Raw genomic sequence first — 12,557 nt, forward strand, 5'->3', positions numbered from 1 at the left:
AACCAAAATCCTAACTTTATCAATCAACTTCTTGTTTTTGTCTGGAAACCTATCAATGAATTTGAATTTTTCATCCAACCAAGCTAAATCCATGTTTCTTTTCTCATCCAAAGCTACATCTTGTAAATCCATTGACCTTACTTGCTGCCCATTGCATTTTCGAACTACTTCTTTGAAACTTGCGAATGTTGGAACCTGTGAGAGGGTTTCGTTCCAAGGGAGTTTCGATCTGAAACTTGAGAGAAAGATAGAGAGAGAGGATTTTATTCGAAGAAGAGGGAGAAAGTTTTCGATCTGAAACTTGAAAGTTTGAAGAAACTGGGTTATGGGAAGAAGAAGGTTTAGTTGTGAGGGATTTAAAATAGAATAAATATTTTTTTATAGAGGGCCGAACATAATTATGTTATGTTTTAACTTAAAATCGTAAATTAAATCTCAGCCGATGGATTAGTTGATATCTAACGGACTACGAAGCTTGACTAGAAGTTGGGTTCCCTTTAGGGCTGCTGAACTGCTCTCATTAATTATATATTTAAATCGAATAAGATATTATCTATTCAGATTGGGGAACATTCGAATCCATATCCGAATCGAATTCGAAATCGGATCCGGATTTTCTAATCTCACATTTTTTCCTACCTATGATAAAAGGAAAATGCTGAAATGACTCAAACGGAGGCACGAAGGTGAAAAAAAAATATGATGTGGTGGCGCGCACATAACCGTAGATGCTTTTATCTAATATCTCGCGGAAAAACATCTACGGTAATGTGTACGACACCACGAGTTTTTGTTACCTCCGTGTCTCCACAGCGCGACTGGTGATAAAATAACCTTTTATCACTCAAAAATCAAAACCAAGCGCTACTCTGTTCGAGAGCGTGAGAGCATTGAGCTGAGAGAAAGAAAGAAATGGCAACGGTTCCTAGTTGCGGGCTTCTACGCCTAAACTCTCGTCCATGGCTTCAAAACATCCGTACATCCTCTTGTTTTTGCACTGCTTCTTTTTCTTCGATTGAGAAGAATTCTGAAGAATCTCAGCCGTCCATTACTCGATCTCCGTCCTTCTTTCCTAAGAAAAATCAGACATTGGAGCTTGTATGCGAAACCCTAGCCTTCAAGGGAAAGGGCGTCTGCAAGGTTTCTGATTCTGGGTTCGTCCTCATGTGCGATAGAGCGCTCCCGGGCGAACGTTTCATCGGCCGCGTCACTCGCAAGAAGGGTAACTACGCTGAGGTCCGTGATTTCTCTTCTTTAGTGGTTTCTGTATTTCTAAAATTAGATACTCGTTGGAGACTCAGATGAGTTGGGCGACTCACTCGAGCCTTGGTGGCTACTGGCTACCGGCTACTAGGTGAGATGGTTAATGTGAATAGTCCATCACCGATATTATATTGACTAATGCTGAAGTGACCTCAAGACTGTACCTCATATTTCACTAATTGACGTACGAACTATCGATGCTTTTTGACTCGTATCTGAATAAAATGCATCTATGGTTCCTACACACTTTCACTTCAAGATGTGAGATGTGAGGTACAATCTGGAGGTCACTCCAGCACGACTCTATTATATTTAAACTCACTCGGATTCCAAGGTGCTTTATTACCTACCTAGATGATTATAGGTGTAGGGAGTACTATAATATGATAGGTATTGCTACATAGTATTATTGTTAGTTGATTAGGATTTAGGTTAGGATTTTTATTAGATTTGGATTAGGGTAAAATTAGAATAAAATCAGATTTGGATCACAATGAATTTTGAATAAAATCAAGTTTGTTAGATTAGGGTTTTTATCTATAAATACCCTTGTATTCTGATTTGAAAGTCAATGAGAAAATTAATCAAAAATCCTTTTGGATTAAGGAGATTGACCATGTCGAATTGGTCGTTGTCCAATCTGCCTATAATCTTGTTCAAATTTTATTCTTTATTTTGTGGTTTGATCATCATGATACGATCTAGGATCATATCATGATTCAGTCTCCAGAGTCGATGGAACTAACTTGCCCTAGTCAACTTGGCTAATCATTGAGTCAAACTTGATCGAGCCAATTGGAAATGCACTGAGTGAGGTTAGAAACTCAATTGGGTTATTCTTCTCTATATAATATTTTTATGGAGAACAAAAAATAAATTTTTAGTTATTTTAAAATATTAAAACTTACTCTTTTTAAATATTACTAAAATTAATATATTTTTATTTGATTGTTCGAGTCGACTCATGTATTGTTGACTTGACTTGACTCAGTGGAGTTGCACCCTACAATGCCAAAACCGTATGAAATTAATTTTCTTTTCAAAATGTAAATCAATTGAACATTGATCAATTCGAAAATCCAAAATAATATTTTAAGAAATCTAATCTTTAATTCGGAAGGATCATCAATTCGATAAACTATTCGCTCTGATACCGACTACAAGCATTATTTCAATTATCCATTCATAAACTTACATGACCATACGATTATTATCAGACTTTAAGTGGAATAAATCGTTAATATATTTATGAATGAATCCAAGATCTAATTCGGATTGATTACCATTAATAAACATATAAACCATAAGTCATTATTGGCAAACTGTTACGTACCTAGAATGGTTGTTGTTAGAGTTCTGCCTGTGCGACAGAATTCTATTCTATTTTGTGCGATAGGTTTGTGCAACAGCCCTAGGGATGTGTTTTGGTTTTGCGGCAGCCCCTTGGGCTTTTATTGTTTCATGGTGGGCTTATTATGTAATGGGGACCACCTTATGTTATGAATATGGGCCCCACATACTTTTTTGTCAGTAGAATTTAATATATAGAGAGGAGAGTCCGTACCCTACTGTTTAGCGTGAGTTCGGTTCTCTTTCTCTTTCAAATCTTCTTCTTCTCTTTTTTCCTCCTCTACTTGCTCTAGGATTTTGGCATTTTACTTGGCATCAGAACAAAGCCTTTTTTTTTTCTTTTCTTCCATTTTTTGGGGGGTTTTAAACCCTTATTTCTACCATTGAACTTTTTTTTTTTTTTTTTTTTCAGCAGTTTAGTGGTAGAAAAAACTTCGGTTTGTTGTGGTGTTGCAAGTTAAACCCTAGATGTGTATCTAAGGCGTGGTTGTGTGCTTGTGGTTTGTTGTGTTGAGTTTTGGGGCTGTGTGGTGTTATTTTAAAGACTTTTTAGAAGGTTTCTTCGTGGTGGTTGGTGTCTAGGTCGGTTTGTTTTGGTTGAAATTGGCTTTTTGATTTACCCAAAATTAGTTTTTTTTTTGTGCTTGCTCGTCTACCTTCTTCTGGAGATCACTCCGCTATGCTTGCTCGTCTACCTTTTTCACAGTCTCCCAGTGGGTTTCTACCTACCCGTCAGCAGCATAAGTGTGATCATTGTGGAAAGTTGGGTCATGTGAAGGCTCGCTGTTATGCACTTCATGGTCGTCCTAACTAGCATCGTCAACAATCTCAACGGTCTTCAACTCGTGTAGTTTCTCAGCAAACGAATGATTTAGCACTTCTTTCAGCTACTACCTCCTCATCGGATTCAATATCTCTGTCCCAAGCCGAGCTTGACAAGTTCAGAAAATTCTTTAATCAGATAGAGACCTCATCTCAGCCAGTTTCTACCTTCGCTCACTCAGGTACCTTTGCATCTGCACACAGTGTTTCTACCACTTCCTTACCATGGATCATTGATTCTGGTGCCTCAGATAACATGACCGGTACGTCCTCCCTATTTAAAACCTATAGTGTTTGTTCTGGTCCTCGCAAGGTCCAACTGGCTGATGGTTCTTTATCTTCCATAGCTGGTTAAGGTCATTTACCCGTTACATCTTCTTTATCCTTAACTAACACACGTCATGTTTCTCAACATACTATTAACCTTGTATCTGTTAGTAGTTTTACAAAAAATTTGAACTGCAGTGTAACCTTTTATCCCTTTCATTGTGTCTTTCAGGATCTGGAGTTGAAGAAGTTGATTGGCACTGGACATGAAGTAAATGGATTATATCTCTTGGACGTTCTCGGTTCCCCTAGCACTCATTCTGCTCTTCAGTTTAGTAGTAGTCGTAGTCAGTCTAATAAGGCTCTTGTAATGCGTTGGCATTTACGTTTAGGTCATATTTCTTTTGGATATTTGAAACACATGTTCCCTACTTTATTTCATAATAACAATTTGCTTGATTTGTCTTGTGAAACTTGTCAATTAACTAAACATGTGCGTTTTTCTTATCCTATTAGTATGAATACTACTACACCTGCTATGTTTGACTTAATTCATTCTGATGTGTAGGGTCCTTCCCTTGTCACATCCACTCTTGGTTTTCGCTATTTTGTTTTGTTCATCGATGACCACAGTCGTACCACTTGGGTTTATCTTATGAAACACAAGAGTCAGGTTTATGGGATCTTCAAGCAATTTCTTGCTATGGTTCATACCCAATTTGGTTGTACCATCAAGACCTTCCGTTCTGATCATGATACTAAGTACACTTATAGTGAGGTCTTGAAACTTTGTTTAGAGTCTGGCATTGAGCATCAAATGTCCAATGTTAAGACCCCTCAGCAGAATGATCGTTCAAAACGCAAAAATCGTCATATTCTAGAGTTAGCTCGTGCCATTTCTATTGCATGAATGTGCCTCAATCCTATTGGGCCGATGCAGTTCTTACTGTTATTTACCTTATTAATCGGACCCCTTCTAGTGTTCTTCAGTTTGCCACACCCCTCTCTAAGCTCTCTCCAGATCGTCCTGTGTTTCCACTTCCTACGCGCGTGTTTGGGTATGTCTGCTTTGTTCAAATTCTTGCCCAAACTCGTACTAAACTTGACCCTAAGACCGTAAAATGTATCTTTCTGGGTTATTCCTCTACCCAGATAGGATACCGTTGTTACCATCCTCCTTCTCGACGGCGTTTCATTTCTCGAGATGTTTCTTTTTTTGAGCATACTCCTTACTATAGTGGGTCCGTTGGTATTCAATCTGAGTGGTTTCCTCTAGATTCACCTGATGATTCTTTTCTTTCTTTATTTCCCCTTCCCATGTCTGTTCCTCCCTCTCCACCCCCCGTCAGTTCGTCCTCTCTCTCCATTGCAGGTTTACTCTCGACGTCCTCGTGATACTACCATCACTTTTATGTCCGACCAGCTCGCCTCCTCGCCTCCAGCTCCGCCTCCGTCTGTTCCCTGTGATGATCGTCCTATTGCCACTCGTAAGGGTAAGCGCACTTGTACTGTTCGAATAAGTCTATTTATATGTCATTTTTAGTTTTTTCCTCTATTAATGATTATGTAATACCTTTTAAGCCTGATTAGGGCTAATTAATGATAACAATCTTTTTCTCTTAACTTCAATTTGGTATCAGAGCCTCTCTCTCTCTACCTCCATCGATCTTCCACTCCTTTTGCGACAAACCTATTGACTTCTCTTCATTAAAACAATACGCACACTCGTCTTCAATTCGTATCACCCTTACAGGGGTTCTCCGTCACGATACAACCCTATTACATCATGCGATAGGAAGTTCTTGCCCATTCAGAGCCTGCGATCAGGCTGTGTTCACAGTAGTAATGCTGTTTGAGGATTACGATGTCTATAGTGTTTTTGTCTAAGCCTTGCGATACCCAAAGTGGATGTCTTCGAGCCTTGCGACTCTGAAAGCACCTTTGTTCAACTCTTGCGACCACAGTCTGCCTCGTACGACGTTGGTAAGTGGCTGTTTCAGCCCTGCGATCACAGCAGGTGTATGATTCTGAGCAGGCGACACCAGTAGGTGGCTGCTCTAGTTTGTGCGATACTTGTGGGTGGCCATCTGGGCTTCGTTATCACAGTAGGTGACTTCCCTGTCCTGTACGAAACAACAAATTGCTGTTATAAGGCTGCTCTAGTTCGTGCGACACTTGTGGGTGGCCATTTGGGCTCCTAAATCACAGCAAGTGACTGTTCTTTATCGATTCGATCATCGTCAGGGTCATATGAGGATGGTGGCAGTTGTTTTGAACATCTACGGAGGTCTGTGATTACAGCTAGATGTTATTTGAGACTGTTCTACCAGCAGTGTTACTCTTAGAGACTTGGATAATCCATAGCAGTGTTTAATTAGATTTCATGGGTGTTGCGATCATTTTATCCTAGGGAGTTGTGTCCTTATCCTACTTGAACTCGTTTCCAACCATAGAATTCGGATTATTCGATGGCTTCTGAGACATCCTCGTCCTCGATCACTGGTATAGTAATGGATTGAGCGGTCCGCTTTCTCACTCAATTGACTTTCCAGGTATTCAGATTACTACAGTGAAATTAGGTGGTCCTAATTATCTCCTCTGGGCACAATCAGTTGAAATGTTCATTGGTGGAAAAGGGAAAATTGATTACCTCACAGGGGCGGATAAACAACCTTCACAGACTAACAACTCCTACTCCCATTGGTTTGCTAATGATTCTATGGTCCGTTCATGGCTGATTACTTCTATTCAACCACACATTGCCGCTGGTTTTATGTTTTTCTCGACAACAAAACAGATATGGGATTCTGCAAAGAGCATTTACTTGCAACGTCAAAACAATGTTATGATTTTCAACTTGGAGCGTGAGATTTCTCGTCTTTCACAAGGAGACTCTTCAGTTACCACCTATATATCACAGTTACGTGCTCGGTGGGAAGAGTTGTCTTTCTATTCCTCATCTTATGCTTGGAAGGACTCTTTTGACGAGACGTTATATATTCTTCGATCCTTGATAAGAATCGGGTCTTTCAGTTTTTAGCTGGTCTTCGGGATGAGTTTGAATATGTGAGAGTTTATTTGTTGGGTATGGATCCATTTCCGTCTTTACAGACCGCATATTCTTATGTCTTGACTGATGAGAGTCGTCGCGCAGCTGTCCTACCTCATTCTTCGGGAGATCATTCCGTTATGTTTGCTCGCCTATCGTCTCCACAAAACCCTAGTGGGTCTATGCCTACCCGTCAACGACATAAGTGTGATCATTGTGGAAAGTTGGGTCATGTGAAGGTCGATGTTATGCACTTCATGGTCGTCTTAATCAGCAACGACAATAGTCTCAACGATCTTCAGCTCATACAGTTTCTCAGTCGACTATTGATTCAACACCTCCTTCAGTTACTACATCTTCATCAGATTTGGTATCTTTATCCTAGGCTGATCTCGACAAGTTCAGGAAATTCTTCAATCAGATGGAGATTTCATTTCAGTCGGTCTCCACATTCGCTCACTTAGGTACTTTTGCATCTGCACACAATGTTTCCACCACTTCTTCACCATGGATCATTGATTCTGGTGCCTCCGATAACATGACCGGTACGTCATCCCTATTCAAAACTTATAGTGTTTGTTCTGGTCATCGCAAGGTTCGCCTTGCTGATGGTTCTTTGTCTTCTATAGTTGGTCAAGGTCATTTTCCTATTACATCTTTTTTATCCTTGATTAACACACTGCATGTTTCTCAACTCACTACTAATCTTATATCAGTTAGTAGTATTACCAAAACTTTGAATTGCAGTGTAACTTTTTATCCCTCTCATTGTATCTTTCAGGATCCGGAGTCGAAGAGGACAATTGACACTGGACGTGAAGAAAATGGACTGTATCTCTTGGACGTACCTGGTTTACCTAGCACCCATTCTGTTTCCTAGATTAGTTGTAGTAGTCAATCTAATAAGGCTCTTGTAATGCGTTGGCACTTACGTTTATGCCATATTTCTTGTGGATATTTGAAACACATGTTCCCTGTTTTATTTAATAATAATAATTTGCTTGATTTTTCTTGTGAAACTTGCTAATTAGCTAAACATGTGCGTTCTTCCTATCCTGTTAGTATAAATACGGTTGCCCCTGCTATATTTGACCTAATTCATTCTGATGTGTGGGGTCCTTCCCCGGTCCCATCCACTCTTGGTTTTCGTTACTTTGTCTTATTCATTGATGACCATAGTCGTACCACTTGGGTCTATCTTATGAAACACAAGAGTGAAGTTTGTGGAATCTTTAAGCAATTTCTTGCTATGGTTCATACCCAGTTTGGTCGTACCGTCAAGACTTTCCGTTCTGATCATGGTACTGAGTACACCTATAGTACGGTCTTAAAATTTTGTTTAGAGTATGGCATTGAGCATCAAATGTCTAATGTTAAGACTCCTCAGCAGAATGGTCGTTCAGAAAGAAAAAATCGTCATATTCTAGAGTTTGCTCGTGCCATTTCTATTGGTATGAATGTGCCCCAATCTTATTGGGCTGATGCTTTTCTTACTGCTGTTAACCTTATTAATCGTATCCCCTCCCGCGTTCTTCAGTTTGCCACGCCTTTTTCTCAGCTCGATCAGGATCGTCCCCTGTTTCCCCTTTCTTTACGTGTGTTTGGGTACGTATGTTTTGTTCAAATTCTTGACCAAACTCGTACTAAACTTGACCCTAAGGCTGTAAAATGTATTTTTTTGGGTTATTCCTCTACCCAGAAAGATTACCGGTGTTACCATCCTCCTTCTCGACGGCGGTTCATTTCTCGGGATGTTTCCTTCTTTGAGCACACCCCATACTACAATGGGTTAGTTGGCACTCAATCTGAGTGGTTTCCTCTCGATTTCCTGTATGATCCTCTTCCTGTTACCTTTCCTCTTCCCTTATCTGTACCCTTCTCTCCACCCCCTGTAAGTGTATCACCTCCTCCTCTGCAGGTTTACTCTCGGCGTCCACGCGATACTACCATCACTTCTATGCTAGACCAGCTCGCCTCTTTGCTTTCAGATCCGTCACCTTCTGTTCCCTGTGATGATCGTCCTATTGCTACTCGTAAGGGTAAACGCACTTGTACTTATCCTATTTCTAATTATGTATCTGATTCTGCACTATCACCCTCCTATTGGAGTTTTCTTGCCTCTGCATCTGCTGTTTCTCTTCCTACTACTGTTGCAGATGTTATTGCCCATCCTTAGTGGTGAGCAGTTATGATTGATGAGTTGAATGCTCTTGAAAAGACTCAGACTTGGGAACTTGTTCCTCTCCCGCTTGGAAGGAAAGCTGTGGGATGTCGTAGCATAATCCAGACGGTTCTATTGCTAGGTATAAGGCTCGTCTGGTGGCCAAAGGTTATGCTCAGACTTATGGAATTGATTATCAGGAGACATTTGCTCCGGTTGCCAAAATGACCACCATTTGCGTTCTTCTTTCTGCTGCCGCTATCAAAGGTTGGCCTCTTTATCAGTTAGATGTCAAGAATGCGTTTCTCAATGGTGATCTTCAGGAAGAGGTTTATATGGTCCAACCTCCTGGGTTTCTTACATCTGCCTTTCCTACACATGTCTGTCTTCTTCGCCGTTCTCTTTATGGTCTGAAGCAGTCTCCCCGTGCATGGTCTGAGCGTTTTACTAAGGTCATGTATCAGTTTTGCTTTCATCAGAGCTCTGCCGATCACGCCCTTTTCTTGCGTCACTCCCATGGAAAAACTGTTGCTCTGATTGTTTATATTGATGATATTGTTTTTACTGGAGATGATACGGCTGGTATTACTGAGGTAAAATCTTACTTAGGCCTTTAATTTGATATTAAGGATCTTGGGTATCTTCGTTATTTTCTGGGTATTGAGGTGGCGATCCAAGTCTGGTATATTTGTTTCTCAGCGAAAGTATGTCCTTGATTTACTCAGTGACTCCGGTCAGTTTGGTTCTTGTCCCGTTGATACTCCTATTGAGCAGAATCACATGTTGGCTGATTCTGAGGGGGAGTGTGTGTCAGATATTGGGCAGTATCAGCGACTTGTGGGAAAATTGATTTATTTGTCTATGACTCGTCCATATATTTTTTATGCTGTTAGTGTTGTTAGTCAGTTTATGCACTCGCCTCGAACATCTCATCTTATTGCAGTCTATCGTATTATTAGATATCTGAAGGGATGCCCAGGTCGAGGTATTTTGTTCAGTAATCATGGCCATTTGCATGTTGAGGCCTGGACAGATGTAGACTATGCTGGTTCAGTGACTGATAGACGTTCTACTTCTGGGTACTGTACTAAAGTTGGTGGTAACTTGGTAACTTGGCACAGTAAAAAACAGGATGTGGTTACTCGGTCGAGTGCTGAGTCTGAATACAGAGCTATGGCATTTGGAGTGTGTGAGTTGTTGTGGCTCAAGATCTTATTAGCTGACCTGTGTCTTCCTGTGCCAGTCCCATTCTTACTATATTGCGATAATAAGTTAGCTATTAACATAGCAGCAAATCCAGTTCAACATGACAGAACGAAGCATATCGAAGTTGATCGTCATTTTATTAGAGAAAAGATTATTTTTGGACAAATTTGTACTCCCTTTGTTCCTACATCTCAACAACTCGCTGATGTTCTTACTAAATGTGTTAGTAAAATTACCTTTGAAGGTGTACTGTCTAAGTTGGGTGTTATTGACATTCACGCACCAACTTGAGGGGCAGTGTTGGAATAAGTCTATTTATATGTCATTTTTAGTCTTTTCCTCTATTAATGATTATTTAATACCTTTTAAGCCTGATTAGGGCTAATTAATGATAACAATATTTTTTTCTTAACTTCAATTTGTACTTATCCCATTTCAAATTATATATCTGATTCTGCACTATCACCCTCCTATCGGAGTTTTCTTGCTTCTGTTTCCGCTGTTTCTCTTCCTACTACTGTTGCAGATGCTATTGCTCATCCTGAGTGGCGCGCAACTATGATTGATGAGTTGACTGCTCTTGAAAAGACTCAAACTTGGGAAATTGTTCCTCTTCCGCCTGGACGGAAAGCTGTGGGTTGTCGCTGGGTCTTCATGCTTAAGCATAATCCGGACGGAGTTAAAATTAAGAGATTATTGATTTTAATTAATTAGCCCTAATTAGGCTATATAAGATTACATAAGATAAATAAGAAGGTGAAAAGTCTAAACTACCCTTACAGACTAAACTACCCTTACAGACTTATTTAACACTCCCCCTCAAGTTGGTGCGTGGATATCAACAATGCCCAACTTGGACAAAACATCTTCAAAGGAGGTTTTACTAACACCTTTAGTAAGAACATCAGCAAGTTGTTGAGAGGTAGGAACAAAGGGAGTACAAATCTGTCCAGAAACTATCTTTTCTCTAATGAAATGACGATCAACTTCTATGTGCTTTGTTCTGTCATGCTGAACCGGATTTGCAGCTATGTTAATAGCTGATTTATTATCGCAATATAGTAAGAAGGGGACCGGCACAGAAAGACGTAAATCAGCTAGTAAGATTTTGAGCCACAACATTCGCATACTCCAAGTGCCATGGCTCTGTATTCTGACTCAGCACTCGACCGAGAAACCACATCCTGCTTCTTACTACGCCAAGTTACCAAATTACCACCAACTTTAGTACAATATCCAGAAGTAGACCGTCTATCAGTCACTGAACCAGCATAATCTGCATCTGTCCATGCCTCAATGCGAAAATGACCATGATTGTTGAATAAAATACCTCGACCAGGACATCCCTTAAGGTATCTAAGAATACGATAAACAGCAGCAAGATGAGATGTTCGAGGCGAGTGCATAAACTGACTTACAACACTAACAGCATAGGCAATGTCAGGGCGAGTCATAGACAAGTAGATCAATTTTCCCACAAGACGCTGATATTGGCCAATATCTGACACACACTCCCCCTCAGAATCAGCCAACCTGTGATTCTGCTCAATAGGAGTATCAGCTGGACGAGAGCCAAGCTGACCGGAGGCACGGAGTAAGTCAAGAACATACTTACGCTGAGAAATAAATATACCAGACTGGGACCGGGCAACCTCAATACCCAGAAAATAACGAAGATGTCCCAGGTCCTTAATCTCAAATTGACGGCCTAAGTAAGTTTTGACTTCGGTGAGGCCATCGGCATCATCTCCAGTAAGAACAATATCATCCACATATACAATCAAAGCAACAGTTTTGCCTTGGGAGTGACGCAAAAACAAGGTGTGATCAGCAGAACTCTGATGGAAACCAAACTGATGCATGGCCTTAGTGAAGCGCTCAGACCAAGCACGAGGAGACTGCTTCAGACCATAAAGAGACCGGCGAAGACGGCAAACATGTGTAGGAGAAGCAGAAGGAAGAAACCCAGGAGGTTGGACCATATAAACTTCTTCCTGAAGATCACCATTGAGAAAAGCATTCTTGACATCTAACTGAAAAAGAGGCCATCCTCGGATAGCAGCAACAGAAAGTAGAACGCGAATAGTGGTCATCTTGGCAACTGGAGCAAAAGTTTCCTGATAATCAATCCCATAAGTTTGAGCATAACCTTTGGCCACCAGACGGGCCTTATAACGAGCAATGGAACCATCCTGATTATGCTTAAGCGTGAATACCCAGCGACAACCCACAGCTTTCCTTCCAGGCGGAAGAGGCACAATTTCCCAAGTTTGAGTCTTTTCAAGAGCAGTCAACTCATCAATCATAGCGGCGCGCCACTCAGGATGAGCAATAGCATCTGCAACAGTAGTAGGAAGAGAAACAGCGGAAACAGAAGCAAGAAAACTCCGATAGGAGGGTGATAGTGCAGAGTCAGATACATAATTGAAATGGGATAAG

The 12,557-nt window shown here is 40.6% G+C and overlaps 1 protein-coding gene across 3 annotated transcripts in view; it reads left to right on the forward strand.

The window, feature by feature from the left end:
* The first annotated feature begins 833 nt into the window (after positions 1-833).
* The window catches only part of LOC147393162 (RNA methyltransferase family protein), a 49,143-nt gene continuing 37,419 nt past the window's right edge, over positions 834-12,557 (forward strand). For all 3 annotated transcript variants that reach the window (XM_086455551.1, XM_086455550.1, XM_086455552.1), the window contains exon 1: positions 834-1,236. In XM_086455551.1, the coding sequence (XP_086311677.1) occupies positions 913-1,236 (324 nt within the window). In that variant the 5' untranslated portion in view covers positions 834-912. The remainder of the gene's footprint in view (positions 1,237-12,557) is intronic.

The sequence above is a fragment of the Akebia trifoliata genome, chromosome 10 (assembly GCF_017979445.1).
Source record: "Akebia trifoliata isolate Shusen 1 chromosome 10, ASM1797944v1, whole genome shotgun sequence".
Lineage (NCBI taxonomy): Eukaryota > Viridiplantae > Streptophyta > Magnoliopsida > Ranunculales > Lardizabalaceae > Akebia > Akebia trifoliata.